The sequence below is a fragment of the Miniopterus natalensis genome, chromosome X (genome assembly GCF_054644295.1).
Source record: "Miniopterus natalensis isolate mMinNat1 chromosome X, mMinNat1.hap1, whole genome shotgun sequence".
Lineage (NCBI taxonomy): Eukaryota > Metazoa > Chordata > Mammalia > Chiroptera > Miniopteridae > Miniopterus > Miniopterus natalensis.
This window is the reverse complement of record NC_142103.1, coordinates 23,019,318-23,047,289: the sequence shown is the minus strand read 5'-3', so window position 1 is coordinate 23,047,289 and position 27,972 is coordinate 23,019,318. Positions and strand designations below refer to the sequence as shown.

Here is a 27,972-nt window from a genome sequence, read left to right as displayed (position 1 = left end):
ACCACAGAGACACACTGGCCAGGGCTAACTCATTGAGTCTTAATGTGTGGCCTAATACAGGTCCTATCCTTGGAAATGTCCCATGTGCATTTGAGAATAATGTGAGTAATGTTGTTGTTGATTAGAGTTTTCTGTTTATGTCTGTTAGATCAAAACTTTTTTGATTTACAGACAAACCTTGTTTTATTGTGCTTTTTTACAGTTGAAGGTTTGCAGCAACCTTGCCTCAAACAAGTCTATTGGTGCCATTTTCCAACAGCCTTTGCTCAGTTCATGTCTCTGTGTCACAACTTGGAAATTCTTGCAATATTTCATTATTATATTTGTTATGGGGATCTGTGATCAGTGATTTTGATGTTACTATTATTGTGAATATAATATATAGTAGTAACATCAAAATAGTAACATTAAATATTATTATATTTGTTTTGGTGTTTTGTGATCAGTGATTTTTGATGTTATGATTATAATTGTTTTGGGGCACCATGAACTGCACTCATATAAAGCAGATAACTTTTTCAAAAAATGTTGTGTGTATTCTGACTGCTCCATGACTGGTCATTCTCCCATCTCTCTCCCTCTCCTCGGGCCTCCCTCTTCCCTGAGACCCAACAATTTTGAAATTAGTTCAATTAATACCCCTACAATGGACTCTAAGTGTTCATGTGAAAGGAAGAGTCGCACGTCAACTTAGTTGACAAAGCTGCAGCAGGGTTTTAGAGAATTGACTTCAATTTTGAAGGAAGTACTGCTGGGGGTAAAATCTTGTCAAACAGCATCTCATAATTCAGAGAAATCATTTATGAGAGGAAGTGTCAACTGATGTGGCAAACTTTATGTTTGTGTTGTTTTAAGAAATAGTCTCAGCCACTACAACTTTTAGTAACCATGACCCTGATCAGTCGGCAGCAATGAACATAAAGGCAATACCCTCCACGCGCAAAAAGATCATGACTCATTGAAGGATGAAATAATGGTTAGCAATAAAGTATTTTTAAATTAAGGTATGTACATTTTTTAGACATAATGCTTTTTCACAATTCACAGACTTCAGTATAGTGTTAACATAATTTTATATATGCACTATGAAACCAAAATATTTATGCAACTCACTTTATTGTGATAATTGCTTTATTGGGGTGGTCTGGAACTGAAACTGCAGTATCTGAGGAATGTCTGTATAAGTCTATTTTGTCTGATGCTAGTATAGCCATTCCTGTTCTCTTTTGGTTACCATTTGCATGGGATATCTTTTCCAACCTTTCGCTTTCAACCTCTTTGTGTCTTTGAATCTAATGAGGGTCTCTTGTAGACAGTATATAGTTGGGTCATGTTTTTGTTTGTTTTTTAATTCCATCTGGCTAATCTTTATCTTTCAAATGGAGAGTTGTTTTTTTTTTTAAATCAATTTACATTTAAAATAATTACTGATAAGAAAAGACTTCTATTTTGCTACTTGTTTTCTATTTGTTTTATAACTTTTTTTGTCCCTCATTACCTGCATTACTGTCTTCTTTTTTGTTCTGTTGATGTTTTGTTAGTGTAACAATTTAGTTATCTTATTTAATTTTGTGTATATTTTATAACTATTTTCTTTGTTGTTATGAGGCTTACATTTAACAATGTAAAATTATAACATTTTACTTTGAATTTATATTAGCTTAATTTCAATAATGTTCAAAAACTCTGATTACCTACAGTTTCATCTCCACCCCTTTTAATTACTGATATTACAAAATTACATCTTATATATTATGTGCCCCCAAACTTAAAGTAATTTTAAATGAATTAGTCTTTTAAATTATGTAGAAAACAAAACATGGAGTTACAAACCAAAATTACAATAATACTGGATTTAGACTAATAATTGTGTTTTCCAAAATGTACTAATCTCTTAAATCATGCAGAAAACCAAAAGTGGAGTTACAAACTATGTTACGGTAATACTAGCTTTTATAATTGCCCGTGTATTTATTGTTATTGAAATCTTTATTTCTTCATATGACTTTCAGTTACTTTGAGTTACTGTCTAGTGTCCTTTTATTTCAAACTGCAGGACTTCCTTTAGCATTTATTGTAGGGCAAGTCTATTCATTAAAAAAAGAAAACAAAACACAAACTCCTCAGTTGTTTGGTTGTTGTTTTTCCTGAAAATGTCTTCATTTCTGTTTCAATTTTGAAGGCTTGTTTTGCTGGATATAAGATTCTTGGTTGACAGCTGTTTCTTTGGGGGGGGGGGTTTGTTTGTTTATTTGTTTTTTAAGCATTTTGAATTATATCAGCACTATGCCTTCTGGCTTCCAAAGTTTCTGATGAGAAATCTGCTAATAATCTTATTGAAGACCCTTTGTATACGATGAGTCATGTTTCTCTTCCTGTTTTCAAGAATCTTTGTCTTTGACCTTCGACAATTCGATTGTAATGTGTTGTGGTGTGGATCTCTGAGTTCATCATACTTGGAGTTCATTAAGTTTCTTGGACATTTACAGTCATATCTTTCATCACATTTGGGAAGTTCTTGGTCATTACTTTTTCAAATAATCTCTCTACCCCTTTCTCTCTTTTTCCTTCTTCAGGCTCTGTTCACTTTTTCCTCAATCTTTCTTTCTGTTCCTCAGACTTAATAATTTCAAATGCCTTATCTTCAAGTTCATGGATTGTTTTTGCTGCCTGCTGAAAGCTGCCTTTGAATTCCTCTAGTGAATTTTTCATTTCTGTTATATTACTTTTCAGCTCTAGAGTTACTTTTTGGTTTCTTTTTTAGTTTTTTTTTTTTTTTTTGGTCTCTTTTTTGACATTCCTATTTTGTTCATACATCATTTTCTTTATTTTCTCCATGTGTTCCTTTAGTTCTTTGAGCATCCCTGTCCTTTGTTTTAAAATCTTTGTTTAGCATGTCTGCCATCTGGTCATTCTTTGGGACAGTTTCTGTTGTTGTTGTTTTTTTTCCTTTTCAATGAGCCATATGTTTCTAGTTCTTGAATGCCTTGTGATTTTTTTATTGTTGTTGTTGAGAACTGGAACTTTGAATCTAATCATGTGCTAACACTGGAAGTCAGATTTTCCCCATTCCCCCATGATTTACTGTTTTTTGTTTTTGTTTTTTGTTTTTATTGTTGTAGGCTGTCTCCAAGCCAAGGATCAGTCTTAGGTGTAAATTTAAGGTCTTCTCAGGTCTTTTTTGAGCCTGTGACTTTACCTCAGCGTGGACAGTGATTTTCTTATTTCCCCTGTATATGTAGGTCCTAGTCTTTAATTTCTAGCTCCTAAAAGGGGAAAAAAGGAACAATGAATGGGGGGATGTGTTGGTTCTTTACGTCCCCTAGAACTCACATCAATTTGATGGGGAGGGGCTTTTAACAATGGGGGGTGTGAAACAATGACAGACTACTTCTGTGCTAGTAATTTTTGTGATCAGAAGCAGCATTTAGAACACAGATCTCTAATTTTTGGAGGACAGGGTTTTATTGCCTACTCTAGCCTCCCCAAGCTGCATGTAAACTGCTCTGAAGTGACAGGCATCTGTGAACATGATCCCAGAACAGTTTAGTGTAACTATTAGCAAAATCAGAGTATAAATAGTTTCATTACTTGTAAAAACTCTTCATGCTGTCACTTTAGAGTGACACCCTCCCATATTCCTAAACATTGGCAACCACTAGTTAGTTGTCTGTCTCTCTAGTTTTGTTGTTTAGGAAATACCATCTAAATGCAACCCTACAGTATGAAACCTGCTGAATTAGGCTTTGTTAACTTGGCATAATGCCTTTGAGATTTATTCAAGTTATTAGATATATCAATTGTTCATTTTTATTTCTGAGTGGCTTTCCATGATATGTATATACCACAGTTTGTTTATACATTCACCCATTGAAGGGCATCTGGGATGATTTCCAACTTGGCTACTATGAATAGGGTTGCTATGAATATCTGTGTAAAGGTTTTTGTGTAAACCTTAGTTTTCATCTCAGCGGGGTAAATATCTAGGAGCAGGATTATTGGGTCATATGATAAGGGTATTTTTAAAAATTCTTTTTCTTTGTCTTCCATATACATTTTGGAATTGGTTTACCTGTAGCTACAAAATATGCTGATAGGATTTGATCATAATTGCATTGAACCTATAGATCATTTTAGTAAGAGTTGACATCTTTCATATGTGGAGACTTTCAATCCTTGAACATGGTATGGCTTTCTATTTATTTAGGTCTTCTATGATTTATTTTATCAATCTTTTGCAGTTCTCATTAAACAGATTTTGTACATATTTTGTTTTATATATATATGTCTTTCAGTTGGGAGGATATATTGTAAATATTATTTTTTAAAATTTGGCTTCCAAAACTACATGACACTGAAAAAAGAAATAGAAGAAGATTTAAACAAGTGGAAGAAGATACCATGCTCATGGGTTGGAAGAATTAATATCATTAAAATGTCTATACTACCCAAAGCAATTTATAAATTCAATGCAGTTCCTATGAAAATACCAACAGCATATTTCACAGACCTAGAACAAACATTTCAAAAATTTATATGGAACCAAAAAAGACCCCAAATAGCTGCAGCCATCCTCAGAAAAAAGAACGGAGTGGGAGGGATCACATTACCAGACTTCAAACTATATTACAAAGCCACTGTAATCAAAACGGCCTGGTATTGGTACAACAACAGGCATATAGATCAATGGAACAGTACAGAGACCCCAGAAATAGACCCACGCCATTATGGTCAGTTAGTATTTGACAAAGGAGGCAAGAGTATCCAATGGAGTAAGGACAGTCTCTTCAATAAGTGGTGCTGCGAAAATTAGACAGATACATGCAAAAGAATGAAACTAGACCACCAACTTTCACCATACACAAAAATAAACTCAAAATGGATAAAAGACAAATGTAAGTCACGAAACCATAAAAATCCTGGAAGAAAACATAAGCAGTAAAGTCACAGACATCCCACGTAGTGGACTTTTCACTGATACATCTCCTAGGGCAAGAGAAACAAAGGACAAAAAAAACATATGGGACTACATCAAACTAAAAAGCTTCTGCAGAGCAAAAGAAAACAGCCTCAAAATACAAAGGAACCCCACGGTCTGGGAAAACATGTTTGCCAAGGATGAATCTGATAAGGGGCTAATTTCCAAAGTGTAAAAAGAACTCATAGCACTCAGCAAGAGGAAGACAAACAACCCAATTAAGAATTGGGCAAAGGACTTAAATAGACACTTCTCCAAAGAGGACATATGGTTGGCCAAGAGACGCATGAGAAAATGCTCGACTTCGCTAATCATCAGAGAGATGCAAATTAAAACCACAATGAGGTATCACTTCACACCTGTCAGAATGGCTGCCATCAACAAATCAACAAACAACATGTGCTCGCGAGGGTGTGAAGAAAGGGGAACCCTAGTATGCTGCTGGTGGGAATGCAGACTGGTGCAGCCACTATGGAAAACAGTATGGAGGTTCCTCAAAAAATTAGAAATGGAGCTGCCTTTTGACCCAGTGATTCCACTCCTAGGAATGTATCCTAAGAATCCTGAAACATTCATCAGAAAGGATATATGTACCCCGATGTTCATAGCAGCACAGTTTACAATAGCTAAGATCTCGAAACAGCCCAAGTGCCCATCAGTAGATGAGTGGATAAAAAAGCTGTGGGACATTTACACCATGGAATACTACGCAGCTGTAAAGAAGAAGAATCCCGTACCCTTTGGGACAATATGGATGGGCCTGGAGTATATTATGCTAAGTGAAATAAGCCAGGCAGCGAAAGACAAATATCACATGATCTCGCTTATATGTGGAATCTAAAGAACTTAATAAACTGATGAACAGAATAGATTCAATGACATGGAAGCATAGATGAGACTGATGAATATCAGAGGGATGGAGGAGGGTGGGTGGGTGGAGGGGGAGAGAGTGACCAAAGAATTTATGTGCATATATGCACAACCCAAGGACATGGACAATGGTGGGGAGAGGGACTGGGGTGGGGGGAAGGAACGGGGTGGAACGGGTCCTTGGGGAGAAAAAGGGACATCTGTAATATTTTAAACAATAATAAAATTAAAAAGAAAAAATAATAATAAAATAAAATTTGGCTTCCAATTTTACACTGATATTATGTAGAAATGTTATTGATGTTTGTGGATTCACCTTGCGATCCTGCAACCTTGCTAAAATCATGTATTAGTACTAGGAGTTGTTTTTTAGATTCCTTAGCATTTTCTACACATATAATCATGTTCTTTGCAAATAGGGGTAGTTTTTTTCTTCCTTTCCAAATTCCATTATTTTTGTTGGCTAAGATTACCAGTATCTTGTTGAATTGGAGTGTTGAGAGCAGGCCCCCTGTCTTTTCCTTATGTTAGTGGTGGAAACATACAGCCTTTGATCATTCAATATGATGTTTGGGCATATAATATTTTTTAGATGCACTTTATCAGGTTTAGGATTTTCCCTGTTTCCAGTTTGTTGGTATTTTTTATCATAAATTGATGTTGAATTTTCAGAAATGCCCTTTCTGTATCAATTAATATGATTATGTACTTTTTATTCTTTAAACTTTTAATTTGGGGAATTTCATTATTTATTTATTTATTGTTTGTTTGTTTTTTTGAAACATGGGAAAATTTTAATGTAATATTTGGGACTTTTTCCAGTGTAAAATTGATAAATGCTCATTGTAGAAACTGAATAATTCAAAAAAGTGATAATGAAAAAACTAATCCTACCACCCAAAACTAACCACACTTAATATTTTGGTATACTGTTTTCTATCTACATGTGTATGTGAGTGTGTGTACACATACACAAAGATTAACATTGTAAGTTTTATAGTTTTGTATTTGTATTTATTATTTAACTTTTTGAATTTATGGATTTCATTATTTAAATTTCAAATATTGAATCAACCTTTTATTACCAGGACAAACACCACCTGGTGATGGAGTATTTACTATTTTGATATTGCTGCATTAGACTTGCTAACATTTTTTAAATTTTATTTTGTCCCTTTTCTATGTTTTTTTTTTTTTTATTTTTTTTATTGATTTCAGAGAGAGGAAGGAAGATGGAGAGAGAGAGAGAAACATCAGTGATGGGAGAGAGTCATCGATCAGCTGCCTCCTGCACGCCCCCTACTGGGGATGGAGCCCGAAACTTGGTCCTGTGCCCTGACCAGGAATTAAACCTTGACCTCTGGGTTCATAGGTTGATGCTCATCCACTGAGCCACGCCGGCCAGGCTAGACTTGCTAACGTTTTATTGAGGATTTTTGTGTCTGCATTCATGAGAGGTATTAGCTTAATCTTAGTTTTCTTTCTCCTCCTCCTTCTTTGTTGGTACATTCTTTGTCTGGTTTTGGTATCTGGTTAATAATAGTCTCATAAAATGAGTTGAGAAATGTTTCCCTTTCTCTTTTCTGGACATTTTATAAATATTTGACAGAGTTGGTCATTGAAACCATCTAGGTTTGTGGATTTCTTATTTAGAAGATTTTAAGTATGAATTCAATTTCTGTAATAGGAAATAATGATCAGGTTATCTGTTTTATCTAGCATGAGTTTTGGTAATTTGTGATTTCAGAGGTAATTTTCCATTTTATCTAAGTTCTCAAATTTTATGTGTATAGAAATCTTCATAGTATCCCCCTTATTATCCCTTTAATTCTGGGGGTCTGTAGTGATATCCCTTCTTTCCCTCCTAATATTGGTAAATGTTTTCTTCTCTCTTTTTATTCATGTTATTCTGTCTAGAGTTTTTATCAATTGTATTGATTTTTTTAGAGACAAGCTTTTGGTTTTATTAATATTCTCTATTGTTTTTGTTTTTAATTTCATTGATTTCTGCCTTTATCTTTATTATTTCATTCCTTCTGCTTGCCTCGGGTTTATTTTGCTCTTTGTTTTTCTGGATTCTCAAAGTGGAAGTTTGGATTACTGACTTGAGACCATTCCTTTTTTTCTAATATAAGAATTAAATATCTCATCCTTTTTGATATGTTGTATTTTTATTTTCATCCACTTCATAATATTATGTAATTTCCTTTAAGAATTCTTCTCTATGGATTTGCCTTTTTAGCCACTCATAGAAGAATTTGTCATCTGTTCCATATTTTTGGTTTTTGGTTGTAATCAAGTGCTAAATTGAAATATAAATAATTTCGTGAAGGTTTTAACAGCTTTATTTGTTGTTATGAATAATAATATGACATTCATTTACATTGCTTTATTAAGGATAATAATAGCTATCATGTATTGAGTGATTACTATGTCCTAGGCCTATGTTGATCACTTTATGTGATCATATCTCATTAAATTCTCCCAGCAACCATTTCAGCCAGGTACTGTTATTAGGCCAGATTTAAGGTTGAGGAAACTGACATACATATTTTAAATGACTTCTTCTGAGTCACTAACCCAGTAAGTGATTCTGTCTCACTATGTACCATGTACTTTTCTAAGCACTTTATACATATTGACTCCTTATAATAATCTTGAGTTGGTATTATTATTGTTTCTGTTGTACAGATGAGGAAACTCTCACAGGACCTTCTAGTGGCCCATTATCCATTTCCCATACCCAGTATAAATGTGGGTGTCAGGCAGGAGGTGGCCTTGGCCTCTGATGTGATTAGTTGCTTACTTGTTGAGCTGTGCCCTGGGTCTGTAGAGGACAGTTGCACTGTGTAATTCAGACATTTTTGTCACAGAAGACACAGGGGTTCTAGTGCCTTTAGGCATGACCCTCCCTCCCCCACTGACATCCCACAATTTTTTCCTAACTCGCTACCAATCTGACACACTCATGTGCTCACACACACACACACACGGAACATGTTGTAATGTTCATGTCATGGATTTGAAGCAGGGTACAGTGGGAAACACATAGGCTTGAAACTTGAGGAGACCTGAGTATGACTTCTCCCTCTGCCACTTATTATCTGTGTGATCTTGGGCAAGTCACTTAATCACTTAGTGCTTTGGTTTTCTCAGCCATACAATTGAAGAAGATGATGATTATAACAAAATCTGTGAGGATTAAATGAGAGGATGCATTTGAATAATTAGCCCAGTGATTTGCACATTGAAATGCTCAATACATGTTAGATATTTTTGTAATTATTGATATGCAAGACTTTTTTATATATTATGGATAATTTACCCTTTGGCATGTATGTAGCTTGTGAAAATGAATTTTGAGGACTCAGAACAAGGCCTGCCTTTTTCTAGGAAGTTAATCATTTGTTTTGAATCTTAATATTAGTTTTATCTTCTTTAACTTTGGCCTTTCACAATCCCTTGGGTTCACTTTCATCATCCTCAAGACTCAACATTTGGTGCCCCAATTCCTAATTGGCCTGGTGTAAATTGCCAGCATTTAAGGCAAATGGCAAAGCCTGGCACCACTGTTCCTTATGTTGAGTGCATTTTACAGAGTGTTTATGCTGTGGCTGTCACATAGGAGGAACACACTTAGGCCAGATTCTGCTTCACCTGAGGCCTGGGATGGCTGTTAATGACCCCTGCTCTAAGCACTGAGGCTTGAGCCAGAGTTTTCAGTAGTCAGTTTCTCAGAGCATGGAGTATCCCTAAAAGGGACCCTGTTGCAAAAGCATGGTAACCTGGCCAGCCTGGGGATGTAGGAGTGGTATTGTATTGGCTTGCCTCCTCCCTTTGATGGACCAAGCCAAGTCCTGGTAAACTGTAGTACTGTGATGACCTCCTATGACTTAAGAGCACTCTTGCTCATTCCCTGAAAGCATATTAAGCCTCGGGAAGTGGATGCTGGAGGTGGTAGAGAGACCCACAAAGCCACAAGGAAAAAGGAGCATCTCCAATTCTCTGCCTGAGGTCATTTTTGCAAAGGACGGTGGCAGGGAGGCTCTGATAGGAGGCTGGGAGAAGAATATAATAATTTGGGGACTGGAGTCAGATAAACCAGGGTTTGAATCATGGCTCTGAAGAGTGGCATTGATCAGGTCGCTTTGCTTCTTTGAACTTGCTTTCCTCATCAATGAAATGGGAAAGATAATTATACCTATCTCATAAGATTGCTATCAAAATTAAGCGATAGTGTTCATGTATAGCAGTTAATTAGATACTTGCGTAGAATATGTTAAGTGGGTGTCATCACCATCATCATGGCATTGGCAACAAGAGCTGCAGTAAGAAACACACTGGGAGAAATGAAAAGCAGCCTTGGGGCTTCTGGGCTGTTCCCTTGGGTCTCCTTGAAACTTTACTTACTGTTAGGCACACATCTGTGAGCTCCAAGAGAAGAGCTAATGTCCTGGGGGTCTTCAAGGTATGGACTGCTTTCCTGTTCCTGGTATAGGAGAAATTCTGGTATCTCAGGGCTGCTGTGTTTGTGTGTGTGCAAGAGATCAAGAGAGTGAGAGCGAGAGGGAGAAGGAGAGACTTGAGGTCTAAGAGGCATGTTGACTCAGTGGTGGTTATATGTGACTCATCAAATCAGCTTTTCTTCCAGAGGAACAGACTGTCTTTCTTTGTTTCTCTCTTTGTAGTAAAGGACCATTTGCTTTTAGTCATAAATAAAGCTATTTAAATCCATCCTCAGAGCCCTCACAAGTGAAGTTTGTTTCTGACTTGGTTGTTCTCTACTTATACTGGGTTTCTAGTGTGTGTTTATAAAGTTTGATATTGGGAAACAGTATTACTACACAATGCTGGAGTGAACGCCTTCTCCCCACCACCCCTTTCTTTTAAATCACAGAACCCAATATATAAATAGATCAAAGGAAGCCTAGAAGGTTGCCACTTCTGCCCTTATACCTCCTATAGCAGCCCCTAAAGGCATTTCTAAGAAGACGGGGCAACAGTTTGCAAAACACTGCAGTTGGCCCTGTGGGTCGTACTAGCCATTTTATGCCCAGGTTGCTGTTTGGGGAAATGGATTGAACATGACCCCGTAAATAAGCAGCCCTGTTATAAGATATAGGCCTCTACTGTAATAACAGAGTACTTGGCCACTGTAGTTCCCCTTTTCTAATGCCACCTGAGCTGCAGCAGTTGAAGCCATTGATTGAGACTGACTGGATGTTTAGGGAACTCAGAGCTCATTATATAATGAAGTGTTGTAACCAAAGTGTGTTCCGGACGTGTTTTGGGGATTTTGAGGCAGTGATGATGCTCTTCAGAACATTTCCGTTAATACAAAATATGTGACTTTTCATTTATTATGCACATGTGCCAACCCCAGTGTTCTTTTACAGAGAGACACTTGTTTACGTGTTCTCCCATATGGCGTGGCATAACCTGACACATTTTTTTCTGCCTATCCATCAGAGTCTGAGTGTGACCTAGACTTTATCTTTCTTCCTCTCCAGGCTACAGATGCATATGTTGAATGGAGCTCTTCTGGCCTTGCTGTTTCCTGTGGTAAATACCCGCCTGGTAAGTAGCCTCTTCTAGGAACATACCAGCAACATATAAAACAGCATTTGCTTGCTACTTCTTTATATATTGCTTGTCCTCCTCCTTAGCTCATGTGCACATGTGAGTATTAAAATATCTATATACACTTTACCTTTAAACAACATGGGTTTGAACTGTGCAGGTCCATTTATACATGGATTTTTAAAAATAAGTAATGTACAGTACTTTAAATGTATTTTCTTTTCCTTATGGTTTTCTTAATAACATTTTCTTTTCTCTCACTAACTTTATGGTAGAATAGAGTATATAATACATAAAACATACAAACTATATGTTAATCAACTGTTTATGTTATTGATAAGGCTTCAGGTCAACAGTAGGCTATTAGCAGTTAAGTTTTTGAGGAGTCAAAAGTTACATGTGGATTTTTGACTGCATGGGAAGGGGTCTTATCCCTAACCCCTGTGCTGTTCAAGGGTCAGCTATATTTAATGTTGAGGTTTGATGCAGCCCTGTTTCGATACAGTGAAGCATGATGGGAATAGGAGTATTTTGTGGAACTCTGAGGCTGAGATAGTGGTTTAGGCCAGAATCAGGACAGACCAAAAAGCTTACAGAAGCTCTTGGAGAAGTTTGGTGGAGAGAAGGGAGACTAGGGGCCTCACCCATTAGACAGAGGTTTCAAGATGTTTCTAAGGGTCTCTAGTGTGGACTCAGTCACAGTGAACCAGGATAATCTGCTGGGGAGCTTCAAAGCCCATCTGCTTTGTCAGGGACCCCCCTTGGGCAAGAATTAGATTCCTTCCCCATTTGTCCAAACCTACAGGGAAGTCTGGGCTACACATCTCCTGTGGCTAGCATGTAGAATCTCACTGTGGCAGGAAGCTGAGTGATAAACCAGCAGAGAGAGAAGCAGGAGCTACAGGACTGGGTGGCAGGGTCCCACATGCGAGAGTGCAGAGGGATTAGGAGGCCATGTTAGAAAGCTCAGGGAAAGAAATCGCTGGTAAATCCTTCCTTCTGCTTTCCATTTTCATGACTTAAATTTGCCTCATAGTTTAAATCTCAAAATGACAATTTTTTCTCTTTGGATAACATAGTTTACAAGGTCTTTTCACATAACAGCTGTGTAAGGTAGATAGGGCAAATATCATGGCCTTTAGTCACAGAGGAAGAAACTGACACTCAGGGAGTTAAACACACACACACACACACACACACACACACAGCAGAGCTTAAGCCTCCAGACCCTACAACCAGAGCTATACTCAATCTCTCCAAGGATTTAGTCACTCCCTCTCCACAAATACTCATGTATATCCTTATGATTGTCATACTTTTCTAGATGCATATTATATATCAATATAAATTTTTAAAAAATTCATCAAAGCAATGATTTTAAACCCTCAGTATGTTCAAGTCTCACCTAGGGGTACTGTAAGAAACAGACTAGTGAATAAAACAAACAAACAAAAAACACTGATGCCCTGTTTCCCCCTGCCCCTACCACCTCAGATCACAGGTCTGAATTTCTGACCTGTGATACAGCCTGGGTACAGTGTTTTAAAGAGTTCCTTCTAACATGGAGCTGCAGTTGAGAGCCACTGATTTTGTGCAACGGTTCTGAAACAATGTCCATAGCAATCACCTGAAGGTATGGCTAAAAAGTGAGGCTTGCCAGCCCTAGCCAGGTGGCTCAGTTGGTTGGAGCATTGTTCCATGAACCAGAAGGTTGTGGGTTCAATTCCAAGTCAGGGCATATACCTAGGTTGTGGGTTCAATCCCCAGTGGTTGGGACATGTAAGAGAGGCAATTGTCTCACATTGATGTTTCTCTCTTTCTCTCTCTCTCCCTTTCTCTCCCCTGTTCCTCTCTAAAATCAATAGAAACATATCCTCAGGTGAGGATTAAAAAAAAAAAAAAAAAAGAGGTTTGCCAGACCCCATCCCCAGAAGGTCTGACTGAGAGGGTCTGAGGTAATGCCAGGGGATGCTGATTGCATGTGCCCTCAGACCACTCTTGGAAAATCAGTGTCCTAGTTGCTGAAAATTCGAAGTTACTCATATATAACTCAAAATGTGGTCCAAATATCAGCATCTGACAGACTGTTTATTAGAAATGCAGAATTTCAGGCCCCACCTCAGACCTACTGCATCAAAACTCGCATTTTAATGGGAGCCCTGGGTGGCTTATATGCCCTAGCTCCTTTCTTCCAAAGAGCACAATGCCCCATTCAACCTCCAGAAGAAGGGAACACTAAGGTCAGAGAGGGCAGGCTGTACAGAGGTCATTGAATAATGTTATTTTCTTGAGATGTCATAGGGACTTAATTCCTGTTTATATCAATTAACCTATTGCAAAATTGGTTTCATTATACATTATCTTGCTTAGAGTTGCAGAACCTATTAATGACAGGTGCATTAAGTTCAGTGTTCTCCTGTTAGCTGGGATCAGCAGGCACAGGCTGCTAACATAGGTACCTTTGTCCTTGTCCTCCCTTCTACATTTCCCCATACTGTGTGACTTATTTGACTTCACATGGTGAACTGTAGAATCAAAACTCCTGACTTGGTCTCAGAGCTATATGGGATAATACCCAAGAATGGTGTAAATCAAAGAAATTGAAAACACATTTTTTATTGGCTTAGGTTTGTGGAACAGCGCTGGAGCTCAAGTTACTCCCTGCCTATGGGAATAACCTGCTAAGGCAGGGAAGTGGATCCAGTGCTATCTTATTCCATCTCTCTGATCACCCTCTTACTGTTTTCTCAGAAGATTTGGAGGTCGGGCAGAGAGAAGTCTGCTCTCATTTTCCATTTTTTAGCAGCTCTATTAGATTCAAGGAAGGAGTGGTACACCAGAAAATTGATTATAAGAGTTAGTGATCCTGAATGTGAATGCATCTAGCCCACATCTTTGGCCAAATAGCATCTGCCATCAGTTGAGGTAGCTATGGTTCCTCTAATTAGGTCACCTATATCTCTCTTCTTAGTGGGACCTTTCCCCTGAGGAAAACTGAATAGTCTTCTCCTTGCAGAACCACTGAGCACAAACAGATGTTATAATTCCCATTGTGCAAGCTTGAAAATGAACGCCCATTCACATATCTGAAGTCGGAATGCTTCATTCAGTCATTAATGTGTTATACCAAAGGTATATAGTTTCACTAAGCCTGCTGATGTTTCCTTAGCCCTTTTAAAATCAACACCAGCATCAACAGCAGCTGACACTTCTTGAGTGCTTATGTGCCTGGTACTATTCTAAGTCCTTTCCATTGACTTGTTTATTTAATCCTCACAATACACTTATGAGGCAAGGTACTCTTATTATCCCCAAGATCAAGGTGCCTGCAGGGTTGGTTTCCTCTGAAGCCTTTCTCCTTGGCTTGCAGAGCGCTCCCCTCTTGTTGCCTCTCCATATGGTCTTTCCTCTGTGTCCACATACCCCTGGTATGTCTCTGTTGTCCAAATTTCCTCTTCTTATAAGGATACCCATCAGATTGTATTGGGATCCACCATGATGGCCTCACTCTATCTCCAAATATAGTTACATTCTGAGATACTAGGGGATTAGGGCTTCAACATATGAATTGGGGAGGGGAGCACAAGTCAACCCTTAATAGCTTTACCAGTCTATATAGAAAGCAGTGTTTCTCCTCCTCTCTTTCTTTCTTCTCCCTCTTTTCTTTCTTTCCTTCCTTCCTTCCTTCCTTCCTTCCTTCCTTCCTTCCTTCCTTCCTTCCTTCCTTCCTTCCTTCCTTCCTCCTTCCTTCCTTCCTTCCTTCTTTTTCCCTCTCTCCTTCTTCCCTTTCTCATGGCAGATTTGCTGTTATATTTGTTATAATACATAATACTTTCCAAATAAATGTCAAGCTTTAGCCAACTGCCTTATCAAGAATGTTCAAGTAATATTTCTTAACACTAAAACTCCTTTAATGAGCTTTCTCTTAACTAGTAATTTCTATTATTCTGGTAAATAATTTTGGTGGTGTTTTTCTAAAATAAAGCTGAGAAAAGCTCATGGTGTTGGGCATGTGTCTTGGCCATTGGCTTTGGTCTGGTTATTTTAAATGATTGGGACCCCTCCTGGGCTACTTCTGGCCTTCAGGACTTTTATTTTGCAACCCCTTAGTTGAGCTCATATTGACTTAAAATAAGACACAGGAAGATAGGCAACTCTTTCTTTTAAGCCTGATGACTCAATTAGGCAGGAAGCCAGCCTTTGACTTGTGCCCTCCCTTCCTTCTCGGCCATTTATATTTTTAATCCTTTTCTTTTGCTCATTAGCAATAATGAGGAAGCAAGGAAAATAAAATGAACTAATTAGTGTGTGTGCACCAGAACACAGACAAACACACTCACATATATAAAGACAGAGAGAAGAGAGAGGGTTGGAGGAAATTGCCACAGTCAGCTAATGGACTGGGAGTCATCAATGAACTTCCATGTGCTGCACTCTATCCTATGACTCATGGCACCAGCTAGAGAATGCTCAGGTTCCAGTTCCTCCTGGTTCTTCATCTTAGAAGCTGACACCTTAGAAGAAGGAATGTGTGTTCCAATGGCGTGTATTATAAGTAAGTGCTCTTTGCTGCCACAATTCTGGAGAAGGTCTCTTTCTGGCTTCAGATGAGGCATCTTCAGGGCTTTTTTTTTTTTTTTTTTCTTCTTCTTAGAAGGAAGGAGGGGACATGCACTAATGATTATTTAGATTAGGAGGGAGCTGAAAGCTTGTCTGGTCTAATCTTATCACCTGGAGGGGGAATTTAGGAGGATAAATGACTTGCTTAAGAAGAAAAGGTGGGTGCCCCCTGAACTCAGGTCTCCTGATTCAGACTTCAGAGCTCTTTTTGTGTTGTCTGAAACTCCTGGCAAGTTTGAATGCTAGTGAATTGAGGTGCTAGAGATGCTTCTTAGCTTCCCTCCATCTAAAAGATTTAGGTCATAGGCTTCTTTGAGAAGCTGAAGAGGACCATACAGACTCTTCCTAGATAAATACACAAACACATTTTATACACAATTTCACTAGGGACACACGGACTGCCATTTCCTGCCTTTCTCCTTACAAGCCCATCCATGGATCTTATAATAAGATTCCCCTGCCTAAACTGTCAGTAGTCCAGGGCTTGGAGAATAGATGCACTGCCTACTTTGTAAGCTCTTTGTTATAGCCAGTGGCTTTTTGGCCTGATGGTAATGCGAGGTTGCTTATCTTTGCCTGTGACTTTGCAAAGGATATCATCCATTCCATGCTAAACCGCCTTCCAGAAAATGAAAGCCAAGAAGTGGGAGCTAAGTAGGGTACTCGTGGAACCTGGTTACATATTAGCTTTTCAATTACCACTCTTTCCTTGCAAAGCTGGCAGTCTGGTCCTCAGAATAAAGCACTGTGCCCAGCCTGCATCCCCAGCCCTCCTAGGCCCATGAGAGTTTCTTCTGAATGCAGAGTGTTTTGAGCAAGGGAGATTGGAAATGGAAAAGAAACTTAAGACACTAGATCAGCCCTCTTCCCAGACCAGACTAGCATGGCCTATAGTTGTGTTTGCAGCCATCTGTTTTCTACTAGAATAATAATGAAAAGAATGATAATGATTTTTTTTATCAAGCTCTTTTCTTCTAAAAGGCCAAAAGCCTAGAGTATATTATTATCTCATTATCAAAATTGCCCATCTTGTGTATCCATGCTGATCTATTATGTTAGTTCTTTTGTCCCTCCTTTACCACACCTCCCCTTTTGTCCAGTACTTTTTTTGTTAGGTTCTTTTGAATGTTTTGAAATGTCAGATTGAGTGAAAGAGATTAGTAATGATCTTCATTACTTGGGCGGCTACTCACCAGCGACAATTACCTCAATGTTCTTGGGATACAACTTTACCACTGGCACACCTTGTACCCATGTGTGCTGCTTGGGGAAACTTTGCTGTCACCAATGCAAATAGGCTTGAGAATCTCACTCTTGCTAATTGGCACATTGAAATGTGCTAATTGACCTAGAAAGTTATTTTTGTGACTGGCAAATTGAGCTATTTAAAAAAGTTATAGTTTGGATTTTGGACCTGAACTAGGGACAGGATGTCTCTCTGCTTTCCTGAAAGTACTTAACACATAAAAACCTTCCTTTCAAAACAGCCCTTAGCTTTCTGAAGAATTGATTTGGGCAAAATTGTGCCTTAACCTACAAAGGCCAGTACATTTCTGGTCAAATGAATGCAAAGTGCATGAGGATGTGGAGGGCTGAGAAGAGTCTGGGGTTCCTGGTCCAAACCAAATCATGGGGACTACTGTCGAATATGTAGTTACTACCTTTATCTTACCTGTTTAGCTATTTTGAGCCAGAACTCACCCGTGCAGCCTACTGGTTTGGTCAGCAATGTGTTTAAAATTACTTAAATTAATGTAAGTGCAGACACGAGTTATCTTGTGACCAGTCAGCAAGGTGTTAAGATTGATCTTTGCGAGTCTTGTATTCTCCATGAATCCAGCCCCATCACACCAGTTAATACACAGACTTTTTTCTTCAGACCAATGATTTTGTCTATTACAGCACAAAAAGCAGCATAGGTTTCATGTTCATATCTACTCCCCTTGTCCCCAAAGTCACAAAGGGAGTGGAGTGGCCTGGGTAAAGGCTGCATGCACATGCCATGAATTTGAATACACAGATTTTTATTGTGCACTCTTCTATGTCAAGTATTGTGCTAAATGCCGTAGGGGATGCAGAAGCAGGCAGGGTACATTTCTGGGCCCCAGGGAACTTGCAGTTAGAAATATAAGACATAAATGCCTGGAAAGTTATGGCGATATTAGAGTCAAAATTGTGAAAAAGGAAAATCACAAGGCAATTCAGGTTTAATGGCTAAATTGCAATTGTTCCAGAGTTCTAAGAAATGGAAAGAGGATTAATGTTAGCATTTATAGAGCACCAAATATGTGCCAGGTGATTTACATATTATTTTATTCTCACAAGGACCCTATTTTACATATGAGGTAATATTCAGAGACCTTAAATGACTTGTTTAGAGTTACGTGGTTTGTAAGTGCTAAAGCTAAACCTGTGCACTTTGCACTCTAGCACACCACCTCCTAGAGTGATCATTAAGTGGACCAGAAAGGCTTCATGGAAAATTAAAGCCTGAACTGAGCCTTGAAAGAGGATTAGAATGTGCATGCAAATTGCAGAGGAAGGAGGCAGTTCAAGCTAAGGGACTGTCATGGCCAGTAGGAAACAGTAAACTCATCATTGAAATTCTGAAGAGCAGGATGGAGAATCATGAATTCCAGTTGTATATATAGACTTTGTCCTTTATAAGCAAATTGTCAGAAGACATCCTGTGACTCTGCCTCTGTCACATCTTTAAGCCCTTACTTATAGTGTTTAGATTTTACATGTATTTCTTATCTTTTCCATCTCTACTAATAAGAATTTCTTACAGGTACATGGGACTCTGCGACCAGAAAAGCTCTTTCACAAATATCTCACCCTAGTGTAGTTAAAAATATTGACTCAGGGATAAGATCCTCCAGGTTCATATCCTGGCTGTGCTACTCCTGTGTGTGTGTGTGTGTGTGTGTGTGTGTGTGTGTGTGTGTGTGAGAGAGAGAGAGAGAGAGAGAGAGAGAGAGAGAGAGAGAGAGAGAGAGAGAGGTGTAGTGAACTTGGGCAAGTTAACTTCTGTACGTCCCAGTTCTCTCATCTATAAAATGGAGGTGATAATACTACCTGCCTCCTAAAGCTGTTCTGAGGATTAAATTAGTTAATTTGTGTAAAGCACATAGCACAGCACCTGGCAAATAGAAAGCCCTCAGTCAGTGTAAGATATTAATTATTAGTCTTTGATCCTCAAAAAAAAAAACCCTGTAAAGTGGGTATTAGCGTCTTCATTTTATAGAATGAGATTTAGAAAGTTGAAGTAACTTGCACAGGGACACTCAGAAATCAACAGAACTTGTATTTAGGTTGATTTTTAAGTTTTAAGCCAAATCAACTCTTTGTGGTAAATTTTATACAATATCCATTAGAGATTTGGGGGACTGATTATATTTTTAAGAATTTTTAACAAAAATAATGCATGTTCATTCAATCAGAGGAGTATGAAGAGAAAGCTAATCATTTTGCTCCACCAACTTTCAATCCTATGCCTCCAGTGGTAAGTTGTGTTAAAGGTTTGTGTATTTTTCCATTTTTATTTTGCTCATAAATGTAGATGAAGAGTTTTCTATTTCTAGGGTTGTTGTTTTGGGGGTTTAGGTTTCTTTGGCATTATACTGTAAACAGTACTCCAGTATATTCCCTTTAATGTAACAGGAGATAATCAATAATCTTTTCAGGTATGGAGATAACTGCTTAACACGCCATAGTGTAATTGGACTTTATATTCAGCTTGTCCCCAGGTTCTCAGCACTGCATCATAACTATTCTCTGTGGGCATGATTAGTGTCTTTTGTGATATCTGTCCCCTGCAGGTCCTCACCCCTAGCACATGATAGGTATCCACAGATAGAATAAGCAAATTAGGCAAACAAACTGAACTTCTGTGTTGCTTAGAGAAATTGCAAGGATCCCTCTCACATGCCTGAGATCTTGGGTGTGAAGATAGAGGGATGATAGGTGATGTTTTTCCTAGGTGAAATATTTTTTAGACCATTTAAAATAATAATGTTTTCCTGATTACAACAAAAGATATAATGTTTTCCTGACTACAACAAAAGATATTTACTATTGAAAAGTTGTAAAATATGAAAAAGTATAAATAAAAAAATGCAAAGGTGGTTAATTTTCAACACATTTATAAAAAAGAAACAACAAAAAGCCTGAGGCTTTTGTGCCTTTATCTTTACAAATATATAAATATTTTCTTTACACAAGTAATATGTGTTTATAATGGAAAACACAGATAAACATCAGAATAAAATAGAAATCATTGAGCAGTAACAACTGTTAGCACTGTTTGCTGTGTATTTGCAGTCTTTTTGTTTCTGCCTAGATGTTGAGAGTTAGTATAGTATAGTGATAAAAAATGTGGTCCCTGGATCTAGCCTGCCTGTGGCTCCTCTGTCTTTAGCCTTGTGACCTATGGTAAATCACTTAACTTCTGGTTTCTCATTTTCTTATCTGGAAAATGGTGCTCAGATGATTGGAAATAATGTGTGGTACATAGTAAGTGCTTAATAAGTGTCAGATACCATCATTGTTACTGTTCCTAATATTATCTCAGAAATTGAGAGGGGTTCCTATTGACATGTGTTTGGTTTTTTTAAAAATGTTTTTATTGAGCCCGGCCGGGCGTGGCTCAGCGGTTGAGCATCGACCTAGGATCCAGGCGATCGGGGTTTGATTCCCAGTCGGGGCGCATGCCCGGGTTGTGGGCTCGATCAATGATTCTCTCATCATTGATGGTTCTATCTCTCTCTCTCCCTCTCCTTTTCTCTCTCTGAAATCAATAAAGATATATTTTTTAAAAAAGTTTTTATTGATTTTTAGAGAGAGAGGAAGGAGGAGAGAGAGATAGAAACATCAATGAATGAGAAACATCATCAATCGGCTGCCTCCTGTATGCCCCCTACTGGATATCAAGCCCACAACCCAGGCATGTGTCCTGACCAGGAATCAAACCGTGACCTCCAGATTCATGGGTTGACATTCAATTACTGAGCCGCACAGTCCGGGTGACATGTGGTTTTGATGTTAGTTTTCAGAAGTTTGGCCCCAGCATACCTGAGCTGTTGAGTGATGGTGAGGTGAAGGGGGCTTTGTTTCTGAATTAGGCTTGCTGAGGGAGATTAAAATTCCCTGGCAGGCTTTCTTTTCCACGTTGACTAATAGCTCCTTTGTTTTTTGCATGTTTCCAAGACAGCCTGTTTGATTAGGGAACTGGCCAGCCCTCTCACCTCCCTCCTGACAGGTGAATTAGGCCCACTCCTGGTTATTATTCCTACTTGAATAAAATTGCCAGAACTTTGGGTTTGTTGTGAGGGCCAAGCTCCTGAACTCATGGAGGGAGTGGCAGCCGTAAGAGTGTCAAGCAGAAGCCTTTTTGTCTCCAGAACTTGCTGTTCATTGTCTTGGTTCTGTTTTCCTAAAATGAGATAAGAAGGAACAGCCTTCAGCAGTGGTAACCAGTTTTTTCCCCAACCTTGAACCACTACCCCAAGTAGTGTTTTTTGTGTGGAATAATAGCCTTATCTAGCAGGTGATTTCACTCATTCCAGCCTTTGGGCCAATGGTTCTCAACCCTGATTGGAATCACCAGAGCCAATTTCAAAACATTCATTTTAAGAAAGTATTCCAGGCAATTTCAGTGTGTAGAGAGTGGCTCTGCTGTGCACCCTGTTCTAGTTCCACCCCTGCTGCTGACTGGGACCTGGAGCTTTGAACAGTTAACTTGACCTCATCAAGCATCAATTTCCCCATCTGTCCACTGGGACTAGTACTATCTGCTTTCTCCAACTCACAGATAGGTTATAAAGAAAACACAAGAAATAACAAAAGATAATAAGAGATAGCGAGGAGCTTTGAAAAAAATTTAGAAGCACTACACAAATGAGTACTTGCCTTGTTCTCTCTCTTTTCAGTCATTTTTTTGAGGGGAGATTAGTTTAGATATAATTTATATAGCACAACTGTCTTTTAAAGTGTACAAACTGTTTTTTACAGAGTTGTGCAACCATCACCACTCTTTAATTGTAGAATATTTTCATCATTCCTAAAAGAAGCATTGTACACATTAGTCATGTCTCCCTATTCTCCTGTCTCCAGGCCCTGGCAACCACTTATCTACTTTCTGTCTCTATGTATTTGCCTATTCTGGGCAGTTTATATAAGTAGAATCATATAATATGTGGCCTTTTCTAACAGACTTTTTTCACTTAGCGTCAAGTTTTCAAGCTCATCCATACTATTGCCTGTCAGTACTTCATTCCTTTTTAAAAAAAATCCTCACCAGAGGATATCTGTTCCATTGCTTTTCAGAGAGAGTGGAAGGAGGGAGAGAGAAACATCGATGTGAGAGAGACACATTGATTGGTTGTCTCCTGCATGTGCCCTGACCGGGGCTGGGGATCCAGCATGCAACCGAGGTACATGCCCTTGACCGGAATAGAACTCAGGACCCTTCAGTCCATGGGCCATTCTAACCACTGAGAAAAACCTGCTAGGGCAGTACTGCATTCCTTTTTATGGCTGAATAATATTTCATTGTATGAAATGTTAACCTAAAAATAAAAGTTCAAAGTGAGGAACAAGGGTTTATTTGAAATCCAAAAGAATAGCTATTTGGGAAGCGTTGAATCTGGCAGAAACTCAAGTAGCATTCAGAACAGGAGGTGAAGGGGAGAGGCATTTATGAGAAAGGGAAGGGGAACAATTACAGGAATAGAAGGAAGGCATTTCTGTAGGAGAAGATAAGCTAACATAGTGATCCTAACTCTAAAGAATGTCTTTAATTTTCAATTCCATAGTCATAAAAGTCTACTTTCCTGTTAACTTGGCAAACAGTTGTCTGTAATATAACACTGCTTTAAGCCCAGTCAAAGTTTATTTTTGCCCAGTTTTAACATTCCAAAGGTTTAAGGAGTAAGATGTTCAAGGCAGCTCCTCTGGGATGGATGCTCCAACTCCAGTTTAAAGTGGCTTCATTTATATTATTTTTACAGATATACCACATTTTGTTCATCCATCCATTCATTGATAGACATTTAGGTTGTTTCCAACTTTTGGCTATTGTGAATAGTGCTGATATGAATGTTCGTAAAATTATCTGTTTGAATGTCTTTTGGGTAGATACCTAGAAGTGGAATTGCTGGGTCATATGGTAAATCCATGATTAACCTTTTGAAAAACTGCCAGATTGCTTTGCAAAGTGGCTGCAACATTTTTTGTTTCCACCAGCAGTGTATGAGGATTCCAGTTTCTCTGCATTCTCACCAACACTTTTTATTGCTTAACTTTTTTATTTAAACCATCTTAGTAGGTATGTGTAGTAGTAACTCGCTGCAGTTTTTCTTGTATTTCCTGATGATTAATGATGTTGTACACCATATCAGATACTTATTAGCCATTTGTATGTCCTGTTTGGAGAAATGTCTTTTCAAATCCTTTCTTCTTCTTTTTTTTTTTTTTTAATCCTCACTCAAGGATATTTTTTCCATTGCTTTTCAGAGAGAGTGGAAGGGAGAGAGAAATATCGATGTGAGAGAGACACATTGAGTGGTTGCCTCCTATACATGCCCCAACTGGGGCCAGGGATCAAGCCTGCAACTGAGGTATGTGCCCTTGACTGGAATTGAATGCAAGACTCTTCAGTCCACAGGCCGATGCTCTGACCACTGAGCCAAACATGCCAGGGCTATCCTTTTTTATTTTTTATTGGGTTATTTGTTTTTTGTTGTTCAGTTTTGAGAGTTACATGTTTTGGACACTAGACTCTTATCAGATAAATGACTTTAAATATTTCTCACATTCTGTGGGTCGTCCTTGTATTTTATTGATATCTTTTGAAGCACAAAGACTTTAAACATGATGAAGTCTAATCTCTCTAATTTTTTGTTGGCTGCTTTTGCTTTTGGTGTAATATGTAAGAAACTATTCTCTAATTCAAGGTCACAAACTTTTATGACTATGTTTTCTTTCTTCTAAGAGTTTTATGGTGTTGGAACTTCCATTTAGGTCTATGATCCATTTCAAGTAAATTTATATACACAGTATGAGGAAGGGATACAAATTCATTCGTTTGTATATTCAGTTGACCTAGTATCATTTGTTGAAAAGACTCTTTCTTATTGAAATATCTTGGCACCCTTGTGAAAAATCTATCAAAAATAAATGTCAGGGTTTATTTCTGGACCATAAATTCTATTCCTTTGATGTATAAGTCTCTCCTTATGCCTGCATCACACTGTCCTTATTATTGTAGCTCTGTGGAAAGTTTTAAAACTGAGAAGTATGAGTCCTCCAAATTTGTTCCTTTTTCAATATTGTTTTGACCATTATGGGACTCTTGTATTGCTATATGTATTCCAGGATAATTTTGTCAATTTCTGCAAAGCAGCCAGCTAGAATTTTGATAGGGCTTGCATTGACTGTAGGTCAATTTGAGGAATATTGCCATCTTAACAATATTGTGTTCTAATTCATGAACACTGGGTATGATATCTATTTATTTAAATTTTTTATCCTTATTCGAGGATATGTTTTCATTGATTTGAGAGAGAGAGAGAGAGAGAGAGAGAGAGAGAGAGAGAGAGAGAGAGAGAGAGAGAGGGAGGGAGGGAGAGAGATATCAGCTGTTTTCTTCCTGTATGATGTTTTATAGTTTTGGAGTACAGGTTTTATACTTCTTTTGTTAATTTTATCCCTATGTATTTTATTCTTTTTGATGGTATTGTGAGTGGAATTGTTTTCTTAATTTTCAGATTTCTCATGCAACTGTAGAAATGCAGTTCCTTTTTCTGTATTGATCTTATATCCTGCAATCTCACAGAACTCATTTATTACAACTAATATTTTTTTGTGTGTGTATTTTTAAAGATTTTCTATAAACATGATCATGTTATCTACAAATGGAGATAGTACTTCTTTCCAATCTGGATGCCTTGTATTTCTTTTTCTTGCCCAATTGCCATGGCTAGATCCTCAAGTGCAGTGTCAGTAGAAGTGGGGAAAGTGGATATTCTTATCTTGTTCTTCATATTAGGGGGAAATCATTCAATCTTTTATCATCAAGTATAATTTTAGCTTTGGGTTTTTCACAGATGCCCTTATTAGGTTGAGGAGGTTCCTTTAGTAACCTTTAATAAATGTCTATTTTTGGGGAACTCAGGGTAGTAGGATGTTGCTTAATGTGGAGGTACTTAGTAATTCAGAGTTTGAAATTGCTTAGGGTGAGAATTCACTTCTTTCCAAAGGAAGCATTGTGATGGTTTCAGGGGTTCAAAGTCATCTACATTCAAATTAAAATATGGAATCTTACATATATTAAGAGGAGCATGCAAAGATAATAGAGTTTCTGTTAAAATACAGTAATATTACATTGCCATGAGGGAACTAGAGGCATATAGTAGGAGCTCAATAAATATTTATTGGATAGCTGGTATGCTTAGTTTAGGTGTATTAGTCAGCTTGGGCTACCATAACAAAACCATACAGTGAGTGACTTAAACAACATAAATTTGTTTCTTACCATTCTGGAGGCTGGAAGTTCAAGATCAGGGTATCAGCATGGTTGAGTTCTGGTGAGCGCCCTCCTCCTGGCTTATAGGTTGCTGCCTTCTTGCTTTGTTCTCAAATGGTAGGGACAGACCCCTCAAACTCTCTTGTGTCTCTTCTTATAACAGCACTAATCCCATCATTTGGACCTCACCCTCATGAGGTCATTTAAACCTAATTATCTCCCAAAGGCTCAAACTCCAAATACCTTTATATGGGGGTTAGGGCTTCAACACGTGATTTTGATGGGGGACACAGGCATAGAGTCCATAACAGCAAGTTAGGATACTGATACATACCAGGTGTGGCATGGGCAAATTTGAAATATTAGGATTCATAACAGCAAAGATAGGGAGTGGTGGGGCTCAGTCAGACATTCACAGTGACAGCTACCATGTATTGAGGGCCTACATATGTGCCCAGAACTTTGGTAGATTAGTTACGTCCCTTATCTAAGTTAATCATCTCAGCAGCCTTGAAATTTATGTTACCTCATTTATATAGTGGAGTAAACTGACGCAGACACCAAGATGTTAAGCAGTCCGCCCAAAGGCACACAACTAGTGCAATGGCAACTAGTGAGAGGCAGTGTTGCAAATTAGAACCAAAGTTTTTGTTTCCAAAGCCCATTCTGTTTCCACTACATCATGCCACCTTCCTCACAGCACCCTGAGCCCTTGAAACTCAAAGTGTGGTCCACAGTCCAACAGAATTGGCCTCCCCTGGGGACTTGTTAGAAATTCAGAATCTTGGGCCCCATCCCATATCTACAGAGTAAGAATCTGAATTTTAACAAAATCTCCTGGGGATTGGTGTGCACATGAAATTTTGGGAAGCAAAATCAAGAGAGCAAAATGACCAATGTATAGTATACAAAGGAGCAAAGGCAACTCAGTACTACTCAGCTTTTATTCTGCTTCTGTTCTTTCTTTAAGGAGACCTATCATGGAACAGATGTGGGTAGTACGTAGAGATGGAGGTCTTCCTAGTCAGGCATTCAACTGTTGTAAATGAAGCCTAAGCTATAGGGCTTGACAAAGGTTAAGGTATTTTTTACTTTAATATATGAGTTATATACCTCAATAAAAAAAGAAAGTAAAAAAAAAAAAAAAAATGTTAGGACCTGAAATTCACTGCAGGTGAATTTTAAAATTCGTAGAGCATAAATAGGTACCCAAAACAGAGGTTGGATAGCTATTTTGATTTTTGAAAAGAAGCAAAGGTAAAATTCTGGGCGTTCTAGATCCATGATAATCCAGAACAGCCTCTAGCCAAATTAAGGAATAATCTGGAGCAGATGATTGCATAAACATAAGGGAGAAATAGGCAGAGCCTCATGATGCCCTCCTCTTACCCCAACAGCTGTCCTTCCAGCCTCCCCTATGTCATACACACCTAGGACTTGAAGTAAAGTGACTTGAGACTGTAAGACAAACTGAGGGTTTAGAAAAATCCAAGGGGAGTGTAATCACTTCTAAGTCCCTATACTGCCTAGATGCCAGCTTAAGAAGCTTTCATGGTAGGAGCTGACTCAGGAAAGAAGTTTGGGGCAGAGAAAATCTTACATAAGTCAGGAGGTTCTAAAGTGTAGTGGATAGTATGTGTATAATTTTGTGTATCTATGATTTTATACTACAGAAAATTGAAAAATATGTAAATGTAGAAAAATTACCCAGTTTCAGCAGTTATCAACTCACAACCTATGTTTTCTTTTAATCAGTACAACTCACTTCACCTCAAACTGCCCTCCCACCCCATCACAAATACTTATCCCAGGGTGATTTTGAAGGAAATCTCATTTAATTTTAACTGAATATTTCATTATACACCTCTAAAATATAAGGATTTTTTTAATATATATAATTGCAATACCATTATTGTATCTACAATAATTATTCCTTAAAATTATGAAATACCAAGTCAGCAGAGCACAGGTTTCAAATCCAGCCAGATCACAGTTCCATTCTTGCTTCTACATCATCAATGGCTCTTCTCTGTGCCTGTTCCATACTGTAAAATGAGAATGATTATAATAATTTCTAAACCCTCAATAAAATAATACATGTAGTAGCCTGATACTACTGTAAGTGCTCAATAAAGATTAGCTAAGATTATTATTTAATACTCTAAAGTATCTGAGTTGCTATTCAGGTACCTTTAAGAATCTCTTTGAGCCCCAGCTAGCATGGCTCAGCAGTTGAGCGTTGACCTGTGATCCAGGAGATCGAGGTTTGATTCTCGGTCAGGGCACATGCCCAGGTTTCGGGCTCAATCCACAGCAGGGGGCATGCATGAGGCAGCCAATTGATGACTCTCTCATTGATGTTTCTATCTCTGTCTCCCTTCCTCTCTCTGAAATCAAT

At 38.2% G+C, this 27,972-nt stretch overlaps 1 protein-coding gene across 3 annotated transcripts in view; it reads left to right on the top strand.

Moving 5' to 3' along the window:
* Positions 1–27,972, top strand: part of TMEM164 (transmembrane protein 164) — a 174,415-nt gene that overhangs the window by 93,192 nt on the left and 53,251 nt on the right. For all 3 annotated transcript variants that reach the window (XM_087813644.1, XM_087813643.1, XM_016198282.2), the window contains one exon: positions 11,359–11,425. In XM_087813644.1, coding sequence (XP_087669770.1) covers positions 11,366–11,425 — 60 coding nt within the window. In that variant the 5' untranslated portion in view covers positions 11,359–11,365. The remainder of the gene's footprint in view (positions 1–11,358; positions 11,426–27,972) is intronic.